At 46.7% G+C, this 27,479-nt stretch overlaps 1 protein-coding gene across 4 annotated transcripts in view; it reads right to left on the bottom strand.

Moving 5' to 3' along the window:
* RAVER1 (ribonucleoprotein, PTB binding 1) overlaps positions 1-27,479 on the bottom strand; it is a 42,811-nt gene that overhangs the window by 9,822 nt on the left and 5,510 nt on the right. For 3 of the 4 annotated variants that reach the window (XM_053300003.1, XM_053300005.1, XM_053300002.1), the window contains exons 2-8: positions 17,965-18,031; positions 14,030-14,499; positions 10,998-11,189; positions 10,419-10,548; positions 9,447-9,547; positions 8,588-8,674; positions 6,368-6,482 (exon numbers count right to left, since the gene is read on the bottom strand). In XM_053300003.1, coding sequence (XP_053155978.1) covers positions 6,368-6,482; positions 8,588-8,674; positions 9,447-9,547; positions 10,419-10,548; positions 10,998-11,189; positions 14,030-14,499; positions 17,965-18,031 — 1,162 coding nt within the window. The remainder of the gene's footprint in view (positions 1-6,367; positions 6,483-8,587; positions 8,675-9,446; positions 9,548-10,418; positions 10,549-10,997; positions 11,190-14,029; positions 14,500-17,964; positions 18,032-27,479) is intronic. The other variant, XM_053300004.1, reaches the window with a different exon arrangement.

Genomic DNA, 27,479 nt, shown 5'->3' with positions numbered 1-27,479 from the left:
CAACATTTTCCATACCTCATGGACATATTCCTAAAAGCAGAGAGGGCTTGTGCAGGGAGGGGAGAGAAGCGAAAGTCACTTCTCATGCAGTTAGATTACTGGCTCCTTGTGAGGATGGAGCTCTTGCTCCACTCTCATAAGGCCATGAAGCATGTCAGCCAGTGGTTGATACAGGGGAGAAGAGACCTTAAGTCTTCCTCCACACTCAACTTGTCTGATCCAATAGCAAAGTCAGGAATGAAAGTTCTCTACTTCCACAGGAGCTGGGATCTACACACACATTTAACTGAAGAGTGGCTCCCACTGCCCTGCACTCCAACCCTGTCTCCACCTACTCTCTCCACTTACCCCCGCTTCAAAACCAGTTAAGCCATTTAGGGTAGCAGGGGCTACAATGCCGGGAGGAACACAAACCGGGTGTACAGAAAGACTTATCCTGGGCTGCGGCTGCGAGCAAGCATGACCAAACAGAATGTAATCCAGAAAGCAGTGTATGCGCATGCACATCACCACTACCGGGGAGGTCATCAAGTCACTGTAATTACCGTAGGAATTGAAGGAGGGGGGTCAGAACCAATGTGATCCAACACATTTTAATTTCGCTTTTCCAATAGCAGGAATGTCTGCTCCTGATCTAGGTTCTAAATATCTGAGCTGCTCTTTCTGACCAAATGCCCCACAATTACACTTCCAGAGGCATACTGGTATATTACAAGGAGCCTGGATTTGATCTTTAGCTATCTGCTGACCAGTGTTCCCTTTAAGGCATGCGTGTGTGCATGTGCTCACGTGTTTTTTGATGCCCGCTCAGTTAATTTTAGATCCCGCTCAGGTTGAATCAGGAAGCCCCCACTCTGAATGCATGTGCATGCGCACTGCCTTCATACTGCCGCCCAGAACAAAATTCATTCTGCACACAGATGAAAAAAATTAAGAGAACCCTGCAGCTGACAGGTCGCAGAAAGCCTCTAGTAGGCAAGGGTGCAATGGCTTCGTTCTGCTGACAGGACACTTGCAAGCCCTCTTGGTTTACATCAGACTCCTCAAAATGGTTGGTTTAGAGCAGGGATTCTCAACGTTGGGTCCCCAGATGTTACTGGACTTCAGCTCCCATAATCCCCAGCCAAAAGCCACTGGGCCTGGGGATTATGGGAGTTGAAGTCCAATAACATCTGGGGACCCAACGTTGAGAATCCCTGGTTTAGAGGTTGCTAATCCCATGCGTGGCAGCTCTCACGAGAGTTTGCGAGCAGCTGCCGGGGGATAAGCGATGGGGATGGGGGAGAAAACAGCCATGGCAGCTGGTGGAGCTGCACCAGCGGTTGGAGCCGTGCTGGTGGGCAGCTGGCCAGTGGGTGGAGGCCAGCCGATTGGAGGAGGTGGTGGCAGGCCAGCAGGAGGCCTTTGGCAGTTGGGTGGGAAGTTAAGTGCCAGCGGGCTGTCAGCAAGAAAATGGCTGGGCCAAACTAGAGGCACAGATGCTCTGCGCCCAGCCCAGCTAGTTTTAGTATATTTGCTGATCATTAGAGGTTTGGAACAAGTTATGAACTCTTCCTCCCTTAAGTATCCTGGGGCTTATTTTCCTTTCTTAAACCTCTGATCAGATGCCAGCTTCAGAAACAAATCAGATACCATTGCAAGTTGATGTTCTCAGGCTAACAGTTCACATATATACAAAACCTGTAGGGGGTTTTATTGTTGGTTTTAGAAATGCACAGTTTCATACTGGTTCTACTGCAGAGCTAGCATGCAAATCTAGGTCTTGGCTGGCGAAAGTGGCAACCAGCACAGTTTCTTCTTCTGAGGGCAGCAATTTATTTATCCATTCAGCAACAAGTAGGCTCTTGCCAAGTTGTCAGGCTAGAAGGCATATACAACTGCTACTCACAATGATAGCCTTTCAACAAAGCTACACACAAATTTCCACACAACAGCTAAACCACCACTTAGCTTTGCAGCTGTTAAATACTCAAAGAACAGTCAAGTGATTCCCTAGGTGGTCAAGTGATACATGCTTAGAAGGCTATTAATATTTGGGGAGGGAGAGCAGAACAGATTATACAACATCTGTACTGCAAAATGCAGACGTCTGAATCTAGAAAGGATTCTCCACAACACAGAAGTGTGCATATTTTATTGAGTTTTCCCAGCTTTCTAATGGGCGTTGACAGAACATAGAATTCTGCATTGCAACTTTTAAGATAAACAGGAGGGTTCAATAGGACATCAAAATGATCGAGGCAGGGGATCCAATGCTCATATGCTGACTAAAGGCATCCTGGCCAAAATAGTTGGGGTTTCCAAGCATTTAGAAGCAACTGCCCTTGTGCTGAGATTGCCCTCTATATGCACAAGGGCGAGAAACATGCTTGGTCTCTAAGAGAGTTCATTAGATACTTCCATTTTCTGGCCATGAGAAACAGGGCCTGCATAAAATGCACAAGTGCACTGTTTGGGAAGCCTCCTCTAAATCCAGGTTTCTCAAACTGGGACCTCCCCAAAAATGCTGCCTCCAATTGTCCTTTAGCATAGGTTACAGTGGAAGGACAATTCACTACCACCAGTCCCTTCATTGCAGGACCAGATTAAAAAAATAGTTTCAGTTTGCAATCCTCCCTTACTCGGCTCCTGTTTGTCACTGTTACAATAGCTGCCTTTGTCTTAGGAGTGAAAGTGCAAATAATTTTTGCTTTAGGACACTCAGTATAAAAACTTCCCAAAGTATTTCCCCTCTTCTGTCACACTGCCCCTTCCCCTATGTAGAGATATGGGTACTATATGAGTCTATTTCTAGCCAGTGACAGCATCAATCACCTCACCTGGCACAGGTACAAAAGGGGGGGGGGGATGAATGACAGAATCTGAAAACAAGAGTCCATTATATTGCAAAACCCTCCAGTGAATACAAATTAAAATAAGGCAGTGTATGTTAAATGGAATATCAGAAAAAGATAATTGTAGAACCATGAAAGATCTCATGGATGGGGAAGAGAAGCAGGGCAGAGAGGATCTCCTTTTTTCACACCTTGAGTCTTCCTCACTCTGACCCAGCTGGGAAGATCCACACAGAGAAGCAGGCCTGCAAATGTACTTCACCTTCATCGGGTCAGGAGTGGGGATTTGTGGTATGCCTGCCCAAATATACACCGAAGCTCAGGTAGCTAGTTGCACTGAATTCAATTAAATGCACCTTCCTGTTTACATTGGCACAGTGTATTGCATATAATGTAGGTGCACATTAGAAACAATACTTCAAATGGCCACAAGCAAGTGCAGTTCAGTTTTCAAAGTGTGACATGCTTATGTTTGATCATGTTGCTTTGTGCACTGCTCAGATGAAATCTAGTCATCTACTTCTACCCTATTTTTGTTTCTAAGCTGCATCTTAGGGCCACACAGTTTTGTTTGGAATTATAATCCACTGGGCTCAGAGCTATCTGCACTTTTTTTGTGGGGGAAGCTCTTTTATAAAAAGAGTGGCTGATCTCCCAGACAAAAGGAGATGCTGCCATACCTCCATCCAAGTAAACACTCTTTTGTTTTCTTGGATGAAGGACTTTAGTGGATTAACACAGTACAAATCTTAAAGAGTTAAACTGGGGAGGGAGAATGAACCCCTCCCACTGATAAGTTAGATTTGTCAGTTTTAGCAAGCAGCAAAATAACCAGGCAGCTGCAATGTTTATTTCCTTGTTACATGAAAATTCATCTCTTCCCAGAGACCCACTTCAGGAAATCATATTCTACAGCCTCTGGTTCAGAGATGTTGATCTGGAAGTCCTATCAGTATGACCCAGCACTAGCGTTCCCTCTAATTTCTTTCATGTATGTGCAGAATGAGTTTTGTTCTGGGCAGCAGTATCAAGGCACTGTGTGCACACCTGCATTCAGAGTGGGGCCTTCCTGGTTCCACATGTACCAGGCCACTGTACTATCTACATGTGTGAATTCTGCCAGCTTCTAGACAGCTATGAAGTTGCTGCAGGCAATAAGAACACCACAATTCAAACCCTGCAAAATGAAAATGCCAACTGGTAGGCTGAGTTGAGGCTATTTTATTCTTCTTGGAGCATCAACAATCAAGCCTACAATTAACTTCTGGTCAAAAGACATCACACCAAAACACAACATCCAATAAAGTACCACTTTATTGTGTACACATAATAAAGTACACACACAAAAAGCTGCAGTCCTAAGCATGCCTACCCGGAATAGAATCCTACTGAAGTCAATGAGACTTCTAAATAAAAATACTAGTGATCAGGGTGAAAACATGCTCATTCAGCAACGTGTAAAGTGAAGTCCTGACAAGATAAAGCATTGTTTGGAGTTTTTAAGAACTTCCTTTTTACTAGCTGACTGGGCACAGAACATCTGCGCCCCTAGTCCTCCCCCAGTGGGCAGCCATTCACCAGGCTGCCATTTCTCCTCCCCCCACCTGGCGGCTGTCTGTCTGCTGGTCCACCACTTCTCTCCATCCCCCCAGCGGCTGGCCATTCGCCAGGCCACCACTTCTCCCCCATCACCGGCAGCCAGGCTGCTGCTCCCCCCCACCCCCGCCAGTGGCCAGCCATTTGCTGGGCCACCGCTTCTCTCCTTCTCCCCACACTGGTGGCAGACTGTTTGCCGGGCTGCCACCTCTCCCCCCGCCCCGGCGGCTGGCTGTTTGCCAGGTCGCCACTTCTCCCCCCTTGGTGGCTGGCTGTCCCCGTCACTAATCATCAGCTCACTCGTGAACTCTTGCGAGAGCTGCCACGCATGGGATTAGCGACGGGTATGTCTAGGAGAATTAAATATAGAGATATAAAGTGGGGGGTGGTGGGGAATCTGAAGCTTGTCTCTCTTCCACCATCAACACATGATTGTGCATCAGCATAATCACATTTTAAAAAACGTTAAAGCTCACAACATTATAAGCCTTGCAGAATATTCCACTTCCTTCTGGAAAGAGCCTAACCCTCCTTCAAGTCACCCCAAATGCAGATGCTAGGACTGTGAAACGTCCATAATGAGGAAGGCTCCCCAAACAACAAGCAAGGGCTTTTACTGCTCAGGGATGTCCTGATGCACCAAATTAAAGGTTGCCCCGATGGAAACAGATCAAGGGGCCATCTGGCTGCTCCTGCCTCTAAGGGTTGTGCCTGGTTAAGCCCCCCCCCCCCGCTCCGCTTTCCTCTCCCTGATGGCAGAGGACAGAAGAGCAAGAGGCCCCAAAAGGCCTGAGCAGAACAAAGGCACAAATACTAAAAACAACCCCCCCAAGCCCTCAGCTGTCTTCACCCTCCACAGATAATACTCCAGGCTCATCTCTCACCACCACTACCTGGAGACAGGGAGGACTGCACAGCAGCAGGGAGGATAAGGAGGTGGTGGAGAAACAGAGCCTCCTCAGAGGCCCCAGGCAAGGCTGAAAAGGGGAGCAGAAGGGAAGGAGTAGGGAGCAAATACTCATTGCTGCAACATCCTCCCCACCTCCTCATCAGATCCTCGCGAGGGAGGGAAGAGTGAGAGAATGCTGGCTTCTTCCACTGCCATGCCAGAGTCTCCGTGGGTGCCACCACTGCCTCACTCCACCTTCTTTTGCCCCAAACTTCTTGCCTTCCTTCTCTGCTTCATATTTTCAAATCCCTGTTCTTGGGTGTGCAGGAGCAGCACAACCAAGGTCAGGGATGCGCCGCCCAGGGCCAGTTTGGTGGACCTCCTTCCTCAGAAGATATTTGAAAATATGAAGCGGAGAGAGGCGGCGGATTGGGGGTAAAAAGAGGGGGTGAGGCAGTGGCACCCACCAGAGTGCAGAGAAGCATGGACGGGGGCTGTGGGAGTGGGACTGGGGAGAAGAAGAGTGGTGGGCTGTGTTATGGGGCCTGGGGAGGAGCACTGGTCTGGTGCGGCAGCAGAGGAGCAGGAAGGAGGGACCAGCGAGGCCTACTCAGAAGAGGGGGCCTGCTGGCCGCGGGGGTTGGGGGCCAGCGGCACTGGACCAAGAGCTGAGCTCAGCTTGCCCAACTCAGACAGTCAGCCTTGCTCCTGCCATGTGTACTGCAGCTGACTTGGAGGCCGTCTGCTGCTGCACATACCACATGCATGAGCTTATTGCTGCCAGTAAGCATGCGCAGTAAGGCTTTGAAGAGAGGTGAACCTCTGCACCACCAGTGCTTGCTCATGAGGAGTCAATGCTACCTGCTCCCTGGCAGGAGGGAGGGAGGAGCTCAAGCCAGCTGGAAACAGGAGAGGAAAGGAAGGCAGCAGGATAACTCGCTTTGCCTTAAGACAAAAACAAGCAGCCATCGCAAGCACAGGGCGAGAGGCTGGGACTGCTAAAATTAACTGAGTGGTGGACTAGACTGGTCTGAGGGAAAGCACTTACCTGAGGACATCTCACCCAGTAGCTGATTTCCAGCCTGAGAAGCGGAAGTATTTGGCATCCCCAGAACTCCATGTTGCAAGGAACCGAGCGGAGACTCTCCCAGGATCCCTGGTTTCTGCAAACAGAGAACTGGTTTCAACAACCAAAGCTGTAGGCAAGGCTGTGTACACCAAAAACTAAGCAGAACCAAGCCACAAGCCACAAGCAGCTGATCTCAAGCAAGGCAGTGCCAAGGACATGCTGAGCACAAAGGGATTTGAAAGGTGTAAGGGGCTAAGCAGAAACAGGCCCAACTACAACTACATCACACAGGACACCAGAGGCATTCTAGGAGAACGGAACATGGAGCAACTGGGCCCAGTACACTCAAGGGCCGGGCAGGCCATTGGGCAAAATCTGCACCCAATGCTACCATACCCCTCCCAGCAAGCCATGTTCCAGGACAGAATGTCTGAAGAAGGTGGAGCTTTACAGATGGATAGAAGAGAAGAGAATGTGGGAAGTGAAGTGCCCCAATACTTTCAGGTATTGAGAAAACCTAGGAGTGAGTTTAGTTATCACACTGATGATCCAACTATAGCACCAGACAGGGATTCCACAGCACAGACTGTTCACTTGAGCCCCAGCACACTCACTGCCCTTCTTCACTACGAGGGGTGGGTGGGAGGGAGATTAACGGCAGCTACCACAAGAAATCTTCTACAGGAACATTTGGATTTCAAAACACTCCCTGGAAGGACCCAACAAGGAAAGCTCTGGCTGCTGAAGTTTCCTTTCAACACTAGCTTAGTCAGACCTTCTGTTGTACCAGTGTACAGATGCACATGCTTGTGTGAATGACTGTACCTCAGTTCATAGTAAAGTGAACTTGGGTACAGGGCCCTCAAACACATGGTACAGGTACAGAGCGCCTGTGTTCAATATAACATGTGAACAACAAGTGTTGGACATAGACTAGGGCAGGGGTGGGGAACCTTGGCACTCCAGCTGTTGAACTACAACTCCCATCACCCCCAGCCACAATAATTGTGGCTGGGGATGATGGGAGTTGTAGTTCAACAACAGCTGGAGTGCCAAGGTTCCCCACCCCTGGACTAGGGCTTCTATGTTACGAGTAAACCACTAACTCCCACTTGCAACTCAGCCCCAGACTTGAGTCCTGACTGGCTTGAGCTAAAGCAGCTCAGACTAGGCCCTGCACAGCTGGGGTGGGTTGTGATATTCAGTTGCAACACTGACAGCATTTATTAACAGCAAGGAAATGACAACATTCAAGGCTATTAAATTCCCACACAACTGCATCCCAGCCACAAGTTCTTACAGCCACTGACCACCAACTCTTCCACCAAGCCTGGAAAGTCATACCTTAAAAACACAGATCTTGGAGGGACGGAAGACTTCCTTGGAGACCACTGTGCTCAAGCACAGTCTGCCAAGGAAGGAAGAGCTGCCTCACCGTATGCAGCATACCTGGTGCGCAGGGAGGCCTCGGGAGGCAAGGTGTGCCCTGCCCACACTCAGGGGCTTGGCTCGGCTGCCCAACCTGCCTCCACTAGCCTTATAAAATGAGATGTATCCGACACCCCTGCTTATCCTCTACAACATTAATAACAGTCCCCTCATCTCTCTTTGCAAAACCTCAGATTACCAAGTTCAGAATATCAACTCCCTGAATTTTACGAAGTCTAACCTTCACCATGCACATGATGCACAGTTCATCTCGGTGCATTACATAAGAAGCCCTCGATGCAACTATTGATGATGCACAAAACTCTCTGGCATTGTAAGATGCTCCAGCCTAGCCATAAGGGAGGATGCAGCAGTGGAAGGAAATGCACAGGCAGTGAAGAGGGACAGACTCCTGAGGCAAGACCTCATCAGCCAGTGAACAACTTCTCTACACCTTCAAAGGCAATAAGGCCTGACCTTGTGCCAGAATCACGTTAAGCATTTCTGCAATGGACTGTACAAGTCCTCCAATTCCATCCTGGCCATTAAATCCAGCAAGCGATTCCCTGAAATTGTGGAGTCTAAAGGGTCAAGGATATAGATCCAAGTAGTCGGAGGGGGGAGGAGAGGTGTGCTATACAGTACAACCACCTCAGCTGGCCTAGAATATGATTCAAGCTGGAGAATGGTCATTACAATGCACCTTCTTGGAATGTACACACCACACACACAAAGCATGATTTCCACACACAGGCCAGGCCTAACACTCACATGGAATATGGCCTGGTTTTCCTTGTTCTGCAGGAGCTGTGTCCAGACCTGGTTTTGGACTAAGAGCAAGTTTCCAAGCAATGCCTTCTGGAGCAGAAAGCAAAAGAGACCAGAGACAAGATCACTAAAAGCCAAGAGGGTTAAAAAAGGGGGGGAAGGTGTGGAGAGCAAGAGCCTGATTCAAACTCTTATCCAAATGTGAGTACATCGGGAACATTTTAACCACCAGTGGCAGTTTTACAAACTCCTGAGGCAGCGTGGGCTCTTGCACTGCAGTGAAGGGCTGGCAAATTTCTCTCTGCCCTTCAACACAATATTGCAACTGCATACAGCAAAGCGGGGAGGAGAGCTGGTCTTGTGGAAGTATGAATGGTCCCTTTCACTTAGCAGGGTCTGCCCTGGTTTGCATTTGGATAGGAGACTACATGTGAACACTGTAAGATATTCTTCTTAAGGGATGGGGCCACTCTGGGAAGAGCACCTACATGTTTGCATGCAGAAGGTTCCATGTTCCCTCCCTGGCATCTCCAAGGGAAAGATGGGGCTGAGAGAGACTCCTGCCTGCAACCTTGGAGAAGCCACTGCCAGTCTCTTAGACAATACTAAGCTAGATGGACCAGTGGTGTGACTTGGTAGAAGACAGCTTCCTATGTTACAGAGAAGAACATAAACAACCAGGGGCTCTTGACTGAAAGGATAATAGAATTAAGCAAGAGAAGGCAATGTAAGGCTCCAAACTGGAGAATTTGAGTTTTGCCCAGGTGTGTAGCCAAAAAGCATGTGCTCTGAGCAGCAAGTAAGGGGATATACCATCTGCCAGGCTGAGGGTGGAGAGGGAAGACAGAAGATAAACAGTTACCTGTTGTGCTTGTGTTTGATTCTGGAGTGCTAGCTGAAGGAGAGCTGTGGACAGGGCTGGGTTTGTTAGGAGAGGCACTGATGGAGGAGCTCCCAGGATTCCTGCAAAGAAATCAAGTTGGAGAGTTTCCTTTAACTCCTGCATAAAGTAGCGGCGGCGGCGGCGGCGGGGGGGGGGGGGGGATAAATCCTATCAAACACTGCATCAATGGAGGCCAAACCAATGAGAAAAGCCTACAGCTATCAAACTCTCTCTCTTCTGAAGGCATCAGATTCTTTCATGAAATTGCATTTGACAGCTAAGCTCACTTTTATCTTAGTGCACTGGACTACACTTGACTGGTAGGTATAAAACCTCACATTGGGTTCGAAAAACTAGGAATTAGCACCATTCTAGTATGCTGATGAAGAATTCTGCAGAATAGAGTATGCCCTTATCAGAGTTCCACATCAGCAGAAGTCATCACCTTATCTGTTTTGTATCCAACAATAAATCTGGAAGAATTCATACTTCCTAATTAGAGGAAAGCTTTCCTTACAAATGAATGTGGGGCACAATCAGTGCTGAATAGTGGCCATTCTTTGTAAAGCTTGGTAAAAGATCACAGGCCTCTTCCTAGCTAGCTTGTTGGTAGCCAAGATCAGAGACTGAGAAGACCAACAGCAACCCATGAGTTATGAAGATATAGTTGAAACAGACAGGTGTGGATAGGGCTGGGTAGGGAGAGGCACTGATGAAGGAGTTTCTAGGATTCTCCATCAGTGCTGCTTGCAAGCATGGACCATCCCCGCCGTACTGCAGTTCTAACAGTCAGCAACAGCACATCTAGCCATTAATAAAGGCCACCAGGCCAAGGGAGGTTTGATTTGGTTTAATGGGCTCACAGAGGAGGAAGAAACCCTAAATCCTAGCTTAGTCCTTAGGGTATCTTTTCAGATGTATCCCATAATAGGGTCTTTCATCTATACTTGCCTTGCTTTCCTCCAATGGCTCCATGAAGAAGGGGGTTGAGTAGGAGCTGAATTGATGAAGTATTTCCTAAGCTGTTAAGAATCTGAAGAAGGTTGGGCTCAGGAAGAAGCCCTTTCCCACGATTAAGTGCCTTTAAAAAGGAAAAACAGCAGAGCAGTCAAATTGCATCTGGGCTCTTCCTCTCTCCAATTGAGAAGAGAAGAGACTCCTGTGATCTTGACTCCTATGACACACAATGAGAGTACCTGGGTGTACAGGTACAGTGGAGGCTTTCACTTGCACATTGCAAGACACAGTACAGCAGAACTGAACATTCAGACAGTGCGTTGGGTGATTGCAAGAAGGGACTTCCAGAGTACCTGTGTGTATATTCACTCAAGAGCTACCAAAACATTTTGACGTGATTTGCTCCAAAAAACCAAACCAACCACCACCCATTGTGCCAATTCCAGGCCAAACATACTCTTGGAAAGCTTCAGGCATGGGGAGCAAGGCAGAAAGATGAACAAGAAAAGCAGGTGCTGAGGAGGTCATTCTCAAACCACACACAGTCGGGCATAATTGTGAGCAAAGCCTTACTGTTGCTTGAGCAGCTATCAAAGCAGCTAACATGCTTCGCCCAGGAGGGCCTGGAGCACAGAAGGAGACTCTGATGTGGTTCCCAGCAAGTAGCAAGCCATTGGTGGCCTGCTGGACCATCTCAGCTATCTCGGCCGACTCGTACTCCAGGACGGCAAATCCCTTCAGCTGGCCATCCTGACCACACGCCAACTATGCAAAAGGGTGGGGGGGGAGAGACAAGGTGGCAGCAGCTTAGTGCAATAGGAAAAAGAATAGATGCTTGCAACCAACCAGAGGCAATGAAGCTGCTGTGACTAGAGCCTCTTGTACGATTCAGTCTCTATAAATCCCACTAAATTCAGGAAGGCAAGCATAAAATGGGTTGTTAGTCTATTGGTCATTGATCAGCAGTTGATCTTTTCAGACTGCAAGGAGGATACAACCAGACTATACTACAGCCCAGCCCTAATGCGGCTGGCCAACATGTCCATCACCACAGCTGCTGCTCCCTCAACCTTCTTGCCCCAGGGTTAGCAAATGAGCCCAGCTACAGATTCCCACTTTGTTCCTCACATCATTCTACGACACCACTAAAATATTCCTTAGAAGACATCTCTAACTATGATTATGCAAAACACTTGGTTAAATAGAATACTGAAAAAATCCTCTATGGCAGGAAGATGAAATCACAGAACAGACTCCAAGTATGGCCATTATGCCAAGCTGCCATCCCTGTCATTACCACCGCCAGATAGCTACAACCAGGTTATCACCTTGGTTTGCTTGGTTCGCATTGCTTTTCTATGGATGGAAATCATTCTCTTTCTTTGTTCAAAGCAACCTGAGCAGTCTTTAACAAGTGAACATGCCTACTACAACTGGTGCAACAAGCAGTCCAGTAGCATCTGCCTCTACAGCTACCATCAGGTGGAGATGACAAGTGGTTCATCCTGTGACTACCCCACTTCCATATGAAAAAAGGTGCCGGTCAAATTCCAGACAGAGGCTGTTGGCATGTACCAGTATGTGCCTAAATACAGGGAGAAGAACCAAGCTGCAGAAATCTCAAGAACTTCCTAAAGGTGTATTTCTAAGTCTCACATGTGGACGCATGTCCCAAAAAGATGGAGGCAGTAAATGCTAACACCTTCAAAACCAGTTAGGATATTGATACGGACTTGGCATAGCCATTAAATTACTATTCTGCATTCTATATATTTCTGGCCCATCAACGGAGCGGAGCTAAAATGGAATGGGCATGTTCTAGGAACACAAGCTGCTCACCTCCAGGGACTACCCGCTTGCTGTCTCCTCTCCCCCTACCCTGGGCTGCGTCTCATCTACCCCCGTCTTCTACCAGCTTGCTGCCTCTGTGGCGGCTCCGAACACTTCAGAAGCTGCTCCCACAGCAGCTCCTAAAGCTTCAGGAGTCACAGCGACAATTCCCAAGCTTTGCCCAGCTGCTGGCACTAGGGATGTGCATGGACCGGTTCGGAGGCCATTCTAAAGGCCTCCAGACCGGTACGGAAAGATGGGGTGGGGGGTTCCAATAAGGACGGGGGGGCTTTACTTACCCCTCCCAACAACCGCGCCGTATTTTATTGAGCAATCGGGCGGCAGGATATCTCCCTGCCGCCCACTTCATTCCCCGCTCGGCGGCTCCTCCTTTTGTATACAGAATCGGGCAGCAGGATATCTCCCTGCCGCCCCCTTCAAAACCCCGCTCGGCTGGCGGCCGCCCCCTTCAAGCCCCCTGCTGCCCCCAAGCCCCCTGCCGCCCCCTTCAAAACCCCGCTCGGCTGGCGGCCGCCCCCTTCAAGCCCCCTGCTGCCCCCAAGACCCCTGCCGCCCCCTTCTTGCTAAATCCCTTCCCACTGCAAGAGGGCGGCAGGAGAACTCCCTGCCATCCCCTTCCCCTTTGCCGGCCTGGCTGCAAATGGCTTCTAAGAAGCCTTTTGCGCACGTGCGTGCAAAAGGCTTCTTAGAAGCCATTTGCAGCCAAGCCAGCAAAGGGGACCGCAGGGAGTTCTCCTGCCGCCCTCTTGCAATGGGAAGGGATTTCGCAAGAAGGGGGCGGCAGGGGTCTTGGGGGTGGCAGGGGGTTTGAAGGGGGCGGCCGCCAGCCAAGCGGGGTTTTGAAGGGGGCGGCAGGGAGATATCCTGCCGCCCGATTCTGTATACAAGAGGAGGAGCCGCCGAGCGGGGAATGAAGTGGACGGCAGAGAGATATCCTGCCGCCCGATTGCTCAATAAAATACGGCACGGTTGTTGGGAGGGGTAAGTAAAGCCCCCCCTATCCTTATTGGAACCCCCCACCCCAGTGCCGGACCGCAGCTCTGCGGTTCCGTGCACATCCCTAGCTGGCACTATAAAGAAATCATGGCCCAGTGCATTGGCCATGGTTTTTATAGTACTGGTTTTTATAGCACCAGTAGTCAGGCAAAGCTTAGGAGTCACACTGCAGCTCCTGGAGCTTTAGGCACCACTACTGTGGCAGCGGAGAGGAGGATGTAGATAGAGGGTAGGCAGCAGGAGAGTGAACCACCACAGAGGCGGCTGCTAAAGAGGTGGCTATGTAGTCTGTGGCAGCATTTAGAACATAGGCTTCCAAAAATGCTGCTATGCCACAGCCCATCAATAAGTGTGTTGCTCTTCACCAGAATACCTGCCATATTGTACCGTGAACAGAACCTATCAAACAGCTTGAAAGCATAGATTAACAGAATCCTGCTTTTGGAATAAAGCATGTTCTCAAATGATCAATCATTTTCCAATTGCAGAAAGCTCCAGCAGCAACAAGCTTCTAAACTTCCTCCTTGCACTTTCTGGTGCATTATTCACAGGAACAGTGTGGCTGGCTGAACTTCAAGGGCACTTGCTTGCCACTCAGGAGGGAGGAGGAGCAGCCTGAAATGTGCTGCTTAAGGGTCATCCTGCAAAAGGGATTTGAAGGCAGGCATAGTCTTGCAGTGAAACTATCCTTAAGGCTCTTGCAAGTGCTGCACTGGGCACAAACGACAGCCTACTCCCCACTGGCCCAAGGAACTCACCTGACAAAATGTCGGAGGATAAATGGCAGAGAAGGCCTGACTCAGTTCTTCTACATCACTGTAACTGTGCGGCAGTTTATCTACACATAAGCACTTTGAATGAATAAGGTCTACCGTCAACTGGTTGACATCTGTCCAGTGAACATACAGAGTCCGTGTTCCCAGCTGTTTGCCCAGCAGATCAGATTTTGCCCTGGCTGCTGAATCCTTTTTCATGTACTCCACAAAGCCATAGCCTTTGGAGTGTCCTGTGTTCTCACTGTACACCAAGAAGCAGCGCTCCAGATTCCCAAAGGGCCGAACCAGGTCCTCAAATTGCTGCTGTGTGTAAAGCTGGGGCAGGTTGGCAATGCACAGGAGGGCATCTGTGGGTTGTAACTGCACTGTGATTTCCTTGTCTCGGAGCTTGCTCAGGTGCAATTGTTTAATGGCCGATTCTGCCTGTTCCCCATTCAACACGGTGACGAAAGCTGCAAGAAATGTAGGGATGTAAAGGCTACTGAAGTGAGACCCCACAACAAGCATACAAGTTAAAGTCTGAAGCCCTCCTGTGTAGATGCCATGTTTGAAATCTATACAACACAAGACAACTGCCTTGCAGGATCAGACAGGAAGTCTACCTGTTCTGGCACTGTCTTCGACAGTGGCCAGATGCCTTTGGGACCTTCTCAAGCACAGCATGATTGAGAAAGCCATTCCCTGTTCATCACCAACACCTGGTACCCAAAGAGCCACCATGTTTTAATCAAGCCGGCTTTCAGTCCTAGGGCTAAAGTAAATTAACATCATCATCTAGCCCAGGGATTCTCAACATTGGGTCCCCAGATGTTATTGGACTTCAACTCCCATAATTCCCAGCTACAGTGGTCTTTGGCTGGGGAGTATGGGAGTTGAAGTCCAATAACATCCGGGGACCCAATGTTGAGAATCCCTGATCTAGCCCATGCCCTTTGGATATATATGGTACAAGTTACAAGTCCAATTAAACAGATTCACCAATTTAACAACATGCCTTCTGGGAGCTCTTCAGAACATGCTTGGGATTTCATCATCCTGAATAGGTTTGGTGCCCTGTACAAACTTGGCAACTTCCCTCTCTCTATTCACCCTGGCTGCGGATTCTACAGATAACTGCATTGCTCACATTCATCCTTTCTTACTCTTCCTTTTCTACCATTCTTCCCTCTGTTGCTTCTTCAACTCTAAGACTTTAGGTTGTAAGTTCTTAAAAGCTATGTCTTTTTTCTTGTTCCTCTATAAAATGCCATTGATGGTCCTATAGAAATAAGGTTCTTGAGAAATCTCATGTTTACTTCTTTCAAAACTATAATTTAGTCTTACCCTCTACCATTTTTTAAAACTAGTTACCAATCCATATGAGATGCAAAATCTTAATCCATCCCCCTGCCCCCATTCACCTGATTCCCAAGAGGCTTTTATAAAATACTTTGTAGAGAGTGGGTTTTTCTTCTTTAAACCAAGGCATAAAACATTTACTGGATCAGCACAACTTATTATGTAGCTGAGTTACATTTTAGGTCCAGTACTCTTACGTCTGTAACTGTGCCAGGTTTGGGAGGTATTCAGAAACAAGGACAGGGAGAAGAAGTCTTACAACTTCCAAGTGCCTCCAAAACCCAGTGTGAGGTCAGTGCGGCGCTCTAGCCCCTCTATGCTTGCTATATATATATATATATATATATATATGAATGATATGCTCAGTGGTGTATATATTTGTGGACCTCAAATGTAAATGCCTTTCATGTTTGAATGCTGAATTGCTTTATTACGAGAGGCCATACTAATCTTGAGTTCTGAGGCTTCCAGTACTTTAACATCTTTTGTTTTGTGGGTTCCCCTGCCACTCCCATGGAGTTTTTCCTATGACACTATAGAGTAAAATTCCATGAACGTACTTGGAAGCATGTCCCACTGCATTCAATGAAGCTTACTCCCAGCTAAGTATGCACAAGACTGCAGCCTTGGTTGTTTGTTTGGCTCCTTAGTCTACATGCTTAACTTACACTCTATTCCCATTTTCTGAGGGCACAAGATGTGTGTCATCATCCCACAAAGGGGAAGAGTAATCTACAACCAGATGCTTCCTAGTACCTGTCAACCTTCCCCCAGAATTCAGGTTAAAAGGTGTTCCATTTCTAGCTCAGATAAGAGAGGCCACCTCGCCTTGCCCTAAATGTTCCTTAGTGACTATCAAATCTAAACCCTCCCTCCACTGACTCAACCACACATTGAGGCCCTCACAGCTTTGCCTGTCTAGCTCTTCTGATCAGTCACATTTTTACTTCTGTAGCAAATGGGAGCTTCTTAATTATTTGGCATGCCATTCTGTGGCAACTATTGTCTGTGGAGGAAAACATCCATCCAGCAGCTTCCAGACCAGTGGGAAGGCAAGGCCTCCAGGTCATTGTTACCCCTTCAGAATGTTAGCCACTGGGATTGTGCCCCAAGTTTCAGAGCTGGCTGTTTATTAGAGCAAGCAGCAGCCACATGATAGATGAACATAGGAAGTTGTCATATACACTGAGTCAGACCATTGGTCCATCTAGCTCAGTATTGTCTACACAGACTGGCAGTGGCTTCTCCAAGGTTGCAGGCAGGAATCTCTCTCAGCCCTATCTGGAGGTGCCAAGGAGGGAACTTGGAACCTTCTGCTCATCCCAGAATGGTTCCATCCTCTAAGGGGAGTATCTTACAGTGCTCACACTTCTAGTCTCCCATTCATATGCAACCAGGGTGGACCCTGCTTAGCTAAGAGGACAGGTCATGCTTGCTACCACAAGACCAGCTCTCCTCTAAGGTTGTCCCCTCTGAAGACAACAATACGCTCATCAGCTGTTCATTCCAGTTGATCAAAAGCTCTTGATTCCAATAAAACATTAACCACACAGGTGTTGGTGGCAAGAGCCAAGCAGAACATCTAATAAGAGACTGCACTGCATGCATTCATGCTTTCTTTAAGATGACCCTAACTGATGCACATGTGGGAAGAGTCTGACCTGAGAGTTAAACCTGTTTCAGGAATAGACAAGAGTTTAGTTACAAACTGAGTGATACCAAACCATGCAAAGCGGAGAATACCTTGGTCTCTGCTCTGCCCTCCACATCTGGGGGATAGGCTTGATTGATAACCATGACTAAAGCCTCTCCAACCATTGCCTAGGAGGGCTGTTACTTCTCCAAAAAATGTATTTGTCAAAGATGTACAACATTTTCTGTCAAAGGGTGATGGGCCCAAGTAGATTATCTATGGCACCCCAATTCACCAATTCTGTGTTGGGATGGATGGATGGAATGAATGGTCTAGCATTAGAGCAGCCAACCCCCATGCATGCCAGAAGCTCTTCCTGTTCATGAGAGCTTTCTAAAGCAGAAAAATACTAGGGTGTTTGAATAATGTAACAGATACAATGTGACCTTGCCCAATCTGCAGAGAGAGAGAGAGAGAGAGAGAGAGAGAGCGAGCAGTATTCAGCAGAGAACAGGAAAAGCCAAAGGCTTTGTTGTTTCCACCACAAAAGATAGACACTCCCATGCTGCACATACACAACCTCATAGGGCTTTATACCCCTCGGCTTCTAATTTTCCGATCAAAGTTGCTAGCCACCTCAAATAGGGTCCAAGGTGCACAACTGAAGAAAGATCACACAAAGGATAGTAAGACCAAGACGCTCCATGACAAACAAGATGATCACACTAGTGAGAGCAAGCAGGAAGAGTGGAACTAGATGTTAGACAAATCCCCTCCCCACAAAAGAAAGCTGTTTCAGTTGCATAGGTCACTCTGGAGAGTTGAAACGATGCTGTCATCTTAGCTGAGTTCAGCAGATTGTTTTCTATAAAGAGTTAAGCAGAACATACAACCCCACCCCCCCACCCGCACAGCAAAGAAAACACCTTAATACAAATTTACTCACCAGTCCCCTTGTATTTGTCCACAAAACAGTACTTAAGCTCGTAGTCACTCAGCAGATCATGGACTTCCTGCATAAAATCAACAGAAGAAATCCACTTGAGATAGAGCTGTGAAACATTAACCCTTTCAACAAACGACTCCCCTGACACCTTCTTCTCCAGTTCCACAGAAGACATAACCTGCCCAACAGACAAAAATGCTGCATTTTAGCCAGCCCATCCCTGGAACCAACCATTGCTGAACATTATGAAACAAGACTGTCATTTCATGGTATAGAAAACCTGGCAGCAATTCTTGCAAAGTCTAATCAATGTTTTGAGCATTGCCTATGTCTAGAATTCTTGCCTGCATATTTAACTGACAGACCTGAACAAACAAAGGCCAACTGAACATGGCACACAATGCTTCAAGTTGTCACTGAACTGGCCTGAACAGTTCCCTCTTGTTGAACAGAAGTCTAAAGATTTGGCACAATTCAAGGTGCATACACTCGAAGCCTCACACCGAACACCAGCTGGCTTTACTCTTCAAGCTTCTCAATCTCGGTTCAAAGTTGCAGAAGTTAGCACTTCTTTTGAAACAATCAAATACATCTTGGCCCCCAAGTTCCTCAAACCCCTAGAAAAAGCAAATTTGTTTTTAAGGAAATGTTTTCAACTATTGCAAACTAATTAAACACATGAGCTAAATGAGAGAGCTGGTCTTGTAGTACTGGCAAGCATGACGTGTCCCCTTAAGCTAAGCAGGGTCTGCCCTGGTTGCATATGAAAGGGAGACTAGAAGTGTGAGCACTGTAAGATATTCCCCTTAGGGGATGGAGCCGCTCTGGGAAGAGCATCTAGGCTCCAAGTTCCTTCCCCGGCATCTCCAAGATAGGGACCTTGCAACCTTGGAGAAGCCGCTGCCAGACTGTATAGATAATACTACGCAAGATGGACCTATGGTTTGACTTAGTATATGGCAGCTTCCTATGTTCCTATGATTGTATCTTGCAAGACTGACTGCTGTGGAAAGCCAATGCTGAGTAACATGGCAGCAACCAACTGTGCAGAGAAGTGACCTATGCTGTGCCCCTAAGGCTCTCTCAACAAGTAGTTTCCTGAGCAAATGGGATAATCAAGTTCTCCAAGCAGTTATTACAGGACAGATAGCAAAAAAAGATAGATGTGTTTTTATTGTGAAGGCATAGTAAGCCAGTCAAGATCTGTTTGGTAACTGCTACCACAGACCCAGAATTACTTGAGTAGGAACACTTCATTGTGCAAAGCAGGATTATTTCCCCAAATAAGCCAGATACCTGAAACTGAGAATGGCTTACTGGCTCATTCTCTGGTATTCAGCATGTGTGCAGAGCTGCAATAGTTTGAGTGAGAATGTGACAAAAAATTAGAGCTCCTTATAAAAGCTTTAAACTCAATATGGGTATTAAATAGGACACCACAAAACAGCAACAGCCAGGGGTGTAGCAAGGTTGGAGTGGGCCCTGGGACAAAATATGAAGACGGACCCCTGTAATTCACCATCTCCTTTGGAGCAGTAGGAGAGGTAGAAGGAACAGCAAGCTGTCACTGAGCAGGCAGGGCCCCTTCCCTTGGGGAAGATACATTTGTTCCTCCCATCTCCAATTATGTTCCTGGCAACAGCAGATCAAACACCTGGTATTAACTGTTTTTGCCTGCAGAGGAATGCCCTGTTCCACCAATGCTTTCGTGAAACTGGATTATCCAGAAACAAATTTTGTCAATTCTGGCCATTTACCACATGATCAAATGATTCTTGTAGCATCTGCAGGCACAGTTTCGCTAGGGGATTTTTTATTTTTTAGATCTGTTTTATTTTGGGTTGTGTTATGCAAAAACAAACAAAACCCAAATGGAAACTAACAATCAGTATATATAAACAGATTGGATCATGTGATCACACAATTTAATCAACTATAGTTATTAAATAATGTCATTTCAACAATACGATTGTGCCCCAATATAAATATTGTATTGTGCCCCAATATAAAAGAACATTGAACACATTGTTCAACACTTGGTGGCACTGCATAGTAAAAACTTGGGACAGATACATGGAACTGGATTAAGGACCATGCACAGACTCCAACTATACAAGTCGAGATATACCTTCAAAGAGAATTTCTGGACTTTTAATGAGACTTTGTTGATACATTTATATATGACTTTTATGTGTGTTTTTAGTGTGTGTTTATTAGATGGGTTTTTTTTAGCAATTGGGATCAGTATCTTGATACTGATGAAATGACATTTAATATACACAGATGATTAAATTGTGGGATCACATGATCCAATCTATTTATATATACTAATTGTTAGTTTTCATCTGGGGTTCTTTTTTGCATAACACTTTGTTTGTGAACCTCCAAAAGGTTTTTCCATTTCACTGTGGTTTATCTTGGGTTGTGCCCTAGTGCACTCCGGGCAAGAAACAAAGGTGTGTTTTCCAATTCAACTCAATCTATACATTACACTGCTAACATTCAAAGTTCACACCTTCTCAGATCCTAAATAAAAAGGACAAGCCCAGGGGACTTTTGTTTCCAGAATGGCATTCTTCTCCACTGATCCAGAGCAAGACTTGGGTGGCACTGCGTTTAAACCCAGTACACATTCAGCCCTAGAATCAGCACACTTTCAGCTAGTACAGTTTCTGAAGAGCTCTCTTGACCCTTAAGTGACCACGTTTTACACAGGAAAAGGAGAAGGAGCAAAACTCCACTGGACACCCTTGCCTGAATTCACCAAGCAATATGATCTATTATTTTCATCAGACATTGATTCAGCAAGAGCTTTAAAATGGACAAGATCCTTTAGGGAAAGAATGAGCAGAGCGAGCAATTGCCCTGTGCTAAAATAGCACTGCAGGGGTGGCTAAGCCACCATCAGGAGAGCTGGTCTTGTGGTAGCAAGCATGACTTGTCCCCTTAGCTAAGCAGGGTCCACCCTGGCTGCATATGAAAGGGAGACTTTATTTGTGAGCACTGCAAGATATTCCCCTCAGGGGATGGAGCCGCTCTGGGAAGAGCAGAAGTTTTCATGTTCCCTCCCTGGCTTCTCCAAGAGAGGGCTGAGAGAGATTCCTGCCTGCAACCTTGGAGAAGCCGCTGCCAGTCTGTGAAGACAACACTGAGCTAGATAGACCAATGGTCTGACTCAGTATGTGGCAGCTTCCTATGTTCCTATCAGATGAGGCGGGGAAATGTCCTTGGGCCACCAGCATCCAGGGACTGCAAGGGCACCCATTTACACCACCATCCCTGCACCCAACCTAGTGAACAAAGCACTTGCTGGCTGGGAGAGATTGACTCATGGCCCCTCGCCCTCTGCCAGCACTTTGTTCATTGGCTAGCTGTTTCCTTTCTCTCCCTCACTATGAGCAAGGGGGGAAGAAAGCACCACCCAGCTGGCAAACAATGTGTGGCCAGATGGGCGAGGGGCCACATATCTGTGCCCCAGTGTTGCTCCTGATGTTGGGGCAAGGGGTGGGCATGTGGCCCCTGCCTGCCTTCGCAGGCAGGGGCAGCCTGTCCCAGGCCCGCAACCAACCTCCCCACACCCCTGCACTGCAATGGCTGAACAGCACCACAACAAAGTAATCATCAGCAAGAATTGCCAGCACTATGGGAAACCACCCCCCTCCAAAACTAGTTTTATTTCTGAGAAGCAGGTATTTAGCATGTGCTTTACTGCTGCCTGAGGCAGCACTTTCACTTATTACTCAAGACACCATCTTGAGGTGAGATGGTAGGGAGATAATTTATTACCTCTAAGCTGCATAGTTCACACACACACCCACACCACACACACAGTGATTATCTCCTTTTCAGGAAGAGGAATCAACCTTGCTCAAGGTCACACCCTCCCTGAAAGCCAGCTGGCTCCATGCTCTGGCCATGAGACCAAACGCCTCAAAGGGAAGCCTCATGAATAAATGGACAAGCAAGATCCTGTTCTAAATGTGCCTTGGAGGCAGTTTGAAACACTCCAACACCACAGTGCACTCCTCCAGCATAAGCCCTGCCAAACCCTGGGGACAGGGTGTTTACACTCCGAAAAGGCAGGGATACCAGCTAAAAGCATTTCCAGAAGCCTGCCTGTGATACTTTAGCAGCAACCAACAGAGCTGGGAAATCAAGTGATCCCACCCAAACAATGAGGACAGGTCACAGGGTCAAACATTTACCTGGTGGGCTGTTAAGCCATTTCTATGCAACAATGCAAATGTCCACAGTGAGGATTTCCTACAACACTCTATTGTCCTTACTGATCAGGCAACTCGCTCCACTACAGGGTACAGGCTTGAAACATCATTGGAGACAGTGGTCCCTCTAATTTTTTTCATCTCTGTGTGGAATGAGTTTTTTTGGGGGTGGCAGTAACAAAGAACTGTGTGCACACCTGCAGTCAGAGTGGGGCCTTCCTAATTCATAGGCACATAGGAAGCTGCCATATACTGAGTCAGACCATTGGTCCATCTAGCTCAGTATTGCCTTCACAGACTGGCAGCAGTTTCTCCAAGGTTGTAGACAGGAATCTCTCTCAGCCCTGTCTTGGAGAAGCCAGGGAGGGAACATGGAACCTTCTGCTCTTCCCAGAGCAGCTCCATCCCAAGGGGAATCTCTCACAGTGCTCACACATCAAGTCTCCCTTTCATATGCAACCAGGGTGTACCCTGCTTAGCTAAGGGGACAAGTCATGCTTGCTACCACAAGACCAGCCTAAAATTAACTGAGCGGACATCAGAAAACTTGTGAGCACATGCACGTGCGCACGCCTTAGAGGGCTGGTCTTGTGGTAGCAAGCATGACTTGTCCCCATAGCTAAGCAGGGTCTGCTCTGGTTGCATATGAATGTAAGCCTTGATGTGTGAGAACTGCAAGATATTCCCCTCAGGGGATGAAGCCACTCTGGGAAGAGCAGAAGGTTTCAAGTTCCCTCCCTGGCATCTCCAAGATAGGGCTGAGAGAGATTCCTGCCTGCAACCTTGGAGAAGCCGCTGCCAGTCTGTGTAGCCAATACTGAGCTAGATGGACCAATGGTCTGACTCATTATATGGCAGTTTCCTATGTTCCTAGTGATTGGAGAGGAAATTGAAACGAAACACATGCAATCACACATCTTATCTCTTCATGAATGACATGACTCCTCATGAGTTTCACTCCTCATGAGTTTCACTCCAGCTGAACAACAATGGTGATAGGCAATAGGGATGTGCATGAGCCGGATCAGCATCTCCTCTGGGAAGCACTGGACCACCTTAGGCACCAGCATTCAACAGGGTGAGAAAGCTTCCAACAGGGTGGGAAGCAGTTCCCTTAAAAAGCAGGTAAGGAGCTCCTTACCTGCTCACCCCCACCCTGCCGCTTTTCTGTTGGCAACACCTGTTCTCCAAAGGGCCGAACAAGGCTGCGGCACTGTTTCCTGCAGCCTCTACACAGCATCGGCACACACATGGCCAGCACACATGCATGCTGGCCATGTACATACCAATGCCGCACGGAGGCTGCAGGGAACGAACAGCTTGTGCATGAACGGCTCATGCACAGCCCTAGTAGGCAAACATAGATCCAGCCAGTCACATGTTCATTTCAGTTTCACAGAACCCCATCTCTGGTTGCTTTTAAGGAACAACTGAAGACATACCTGTTTAATCAGGCCTTTAGTTAAAAAAAAATTAAGTTTACATTGTTAGTTAATCTTTTAAATTGTTACACCACCACATCATTTCCTTCAAATACACTCTTCTAATTCTGTTCTGGGGGGTTCAAGTGACATCTCCAAGACATGTCAGTCAGGTGTTCAGTTTAATTCCCTGCTTGGGAGAGGTTCTCAGGGTACCTTCATACTTTATCACCAGTTCCATGATCCAGCTACCATGAGCTTGCACTTCCCCAGAGGAAGTTTGGCACAGAATCCAGTTTGGCTACCACCAGAAGAGGTTAACTTATTGTTAACCTTTGCCAGCTAAACAATGCCAAGGCTGTGGTCTCAAGCAGTTGCCTTCTCATTACTTTCTTGTGCATAGTCCTGTGCCATCCCTTGAGAGGCTGAGGAAGAGCTCATGTGCTTCTTTGCCTTTAGGGCAATGGAGCAGAATCAGGAGCCAATATGCTGGATCCTTGAGGATTCCAAATGGACAAGGTGCTTCACATCTTGATGACTCAGCTAATAAGCAAAAAACCAAGATCAGCATTATTAACTGTCATACATCCCTAGCATCTCATCCACTAAGTAGCCAAAGGCAGCAGATAGGATAGTGTATTCATCAACTATCCCATCAGGTCTGAGTACTATTTAGCAGGAAACAGTCATGATGACCTTCTGAAACTGAACTAAGTATTGGCAGGCATACAAAAGATCAACAAGTAAAAACTTCATTTAAGTGCACATACATGCACTGAGTTTACCCGGTCTTAAAGGCAAACTAGACAAGATGCTTATCGTGTAACTGGAGCCTTCATACTTGATTTTTCAAACATAAACAGTAGCTATGCAAGGTCTCAATCTGTCAAGGATCTGCAGTGTGGGAGGATGGGGCTTTAAGCCTTTGCCTCTCCCATGATCCCACACCAAATTGTTGCCCCCCCCCCCAGCTGCTATTTGTCAAGGAAAAAAGCTGCCACTAGCACCAATAGAAGCATTTCTTCAGGAAAAAGAGCAGCCATTGTGAGCTGGGGGAGGAAATCACTGAGTACTCAGTGACACACTTTACCTTGCTCTAAGGCCAAACTAGACAAAATGGGATCATAAAGGGCAGAGGGTTAAAGTTCCCCTTGTGGTTCGATTACAACTTGGGGCCTGTGCAGCTGCTATTTAGATCGGGGGTGGGGGGGCACAGATCCCAATTACATGATAGACATATCTTCTAGTCTGGCCTTAAGTGATCCACAAATAACTTTAGTTTCCTGCTCAATTTGATGGTCCCTGAAAGCGACCTTCCAGCTCAAGGAAGAAAAGTGACTTGCACTATGTTTTCGATTTCCCACCCTGCAACAGGCCCCCCGTATGAAGAAACCCCTGACTGCTTGTTTGCCCTATGGATACGCAGCCCTTGCTCACAGCCAGCCAATTTCCACTGTGTCATATTATGCCTGTTTTCAAGATGCAACTTAAGAAGTAAAATCTACACAGGAAGTTTGTATACTGCACAACTAGTTTCAGTACAGTAACTTTCAAACAGGAATCTCAGCATGTATATGGATCTGCTATTTAAAATAATAGATTTTCTTTGCAGGGCAGATACACAACATATAAGTAAATGTATGGGGTGGAAACGTTTCTGGAAAGTTCTCTCATACGGTTTCCCCCCATTTCCATTTCTAAAATTTCTGCTCGACTACTTGAAAAGCTCATTAGATAAAGTGAGAGGAAAGTAATATAGTGGAGGTGCTTTTTCTTTTGTTTTTACTGTATTAATAGGTCAAACAATAATATCAAATCAGATCACAATATATTTAGGGCTTCAGGAAGATTTGTATAGTAAATCTGAAGAAAAAATGTAGATTTTAGGCAAATGAGAGGGAATTTGCATGGGGAATTTTTTCCAGAAAAGCCTACATCTCTGCAAATAAGTCACTTATTGTGCCAAATTTGTTGGAAATTGTTAAAATTAAGACTCAACATTTTACAAGCTAAGATAAGAGAAGTCTCTTCCATACAACAAATGTGTGGAACCAAACTCAAGATAATGATTTGCAAGGCCATAGTCAAGGCATTAAGGAAACAACTTTGGTTGCCTTGGTAGATGATTTTCATCAGGAAATAGGGAGCCTAAGACTATTTATTCTCCTGGAACTTTCCACAGTTTTCAGTACCATGTTCCGTGGTATCCTTCTGCGACAACTTACTGAGGCTCTATTTTATCCCCCATTCTATTCAAGATAGAAGAGGTCTTTCAGAGATTTGGGCTGAAGTGACACCAATATGCTGATGAACCCAGCTCGCATGCACTCTCTCTCATTTCCAACTGACCCCAGTTGTTTCCCAAAAGAAACCCTGAACCAGTATCTGGAGGCAGTTCTGGTATGGAAGAGGCCAAACAAGCAGAAACCTAATCCAGACAAGAAATAAGTGCTCTGAGTTAGAAAGCCTGTTGATCTGGGTGGTGATGTGCACCCTGTTCTAGATGGGCCAGCACTCCCCCAAAGGATTAAGTTCGCAGTTTAGGAGTTCTTCTAGACTTGACATTATCACAGAATATCCAAGAGATGCTAGTTGCTAGGAGTGGACATCACCAGCTTTGACCCACCTTAAAGAAGCAGAACTGACCTCTGTCACATCCTGGTCAGGTTACTGTAATGAGTTCGACATATCTTTGAAGACAGTCCAGAAACTGCACCTCATGCAAAATATGGATGCTTGTGAGGCTCTTGTGGCACGATACTGATCTTGTATGCCTTGCACTGGTTATTGGTTAATTTCTGGGCCAAAGTGAAAGCATTGTCATTAACCCTTAAAACCCTACACCGTCTGAGGTCCGATTACCTCAAGGATTACATTTACGTATATGGGCCTACCTGGGTTTTACTATCAGTCTTGCAAAACCTGTTCTCTGCCCTGCCATTGAAACAAATCCAACTGGCAAAAACCAGGAACAGGGCCTTCTCTGTGGTGGTGTCACAGCTTTGGAATTCTTTCCCTGGGGAAGTTCAGACTCTCACTTTTGCTACTTTTGAGCATGATTTCAAGACCCTTCTGTCTGACACAGCTTTTAGTTTAACCTCTTTTAGCATAGTTTCATGGCTCTGTGGTCGCTGGGGTCAACACCGACTCGATGGCACACTTTACTTTTTCATAATTATTCCCTATAACTATTGTTGCTGGCTGCTTTGCCAATACTATATTCCTGAAAAGCAAGCTATGTATCTTTTAAACAAGACAAATAAGTGCAGACCTACAATACATAGGAAGCTGGCTTATACAGAATCAGACTATTGGCCCATCTAGCTCAGCAATTTCTATGCCAACAGGCAGCAGTTCTCCAGGGTTTCAGATGAGTTCCCCTCCCACATGTAAAGTAGATGCTCTATGACTAAGTGATGGCCTCATCCCCAGTCTAATACAGACCTACAGTCTAGGTTTTTTCTCTTCTGGTATCAGGAGGAATCTGGTATCTGAAAGAGGCTATGTACTCACAAACCCAGTTTTCATTCTTTAAAGGAAGGGAAGCAACTTTCTAGCCTTTACTGATGGGAAAAGGAAAGAAAAATAAGCAGGCTTAAAAAACATACTTGCAATGTTTTCAGTGTTCAGGGGATACAGTTTCTGTGCCCTGCATGGAAAATTCTCCCCTTCCCTCAGACATGGATCTCTACCATGCAAATAAAATTCAGAACAAGGCATTAAAATGGAATATGTGTGCAGAACAAGAGCATTTGCAGAATGGCTTGTTGGCACCACGTGCACAAAAACTTTGCATTCAAAATAGACTGTGCCAAAAGAAATGAACTCTCAGTCCTATATAAAGCAAGCAAGTTAAATTTGCATTCGTGTA

The sequence above is a fragment of the Hemicordylus capensis genome, chromosome 2, assembly GCF_027244095.1.
Source record: "Hemicordylus capensis ecotype Gifberg chromosome 2, rHemCap1.1.pri, whole genome shotgun sequence".
NCBI lineage: Eukaryota > Metazoa > Chordata > Lepidosauria > Squamata > Cordylidae > Hemicordylus > Hemicordylus capensis.
This window is presented reverse-complemented; position numbering and strand designations above follow the sequence as displayed.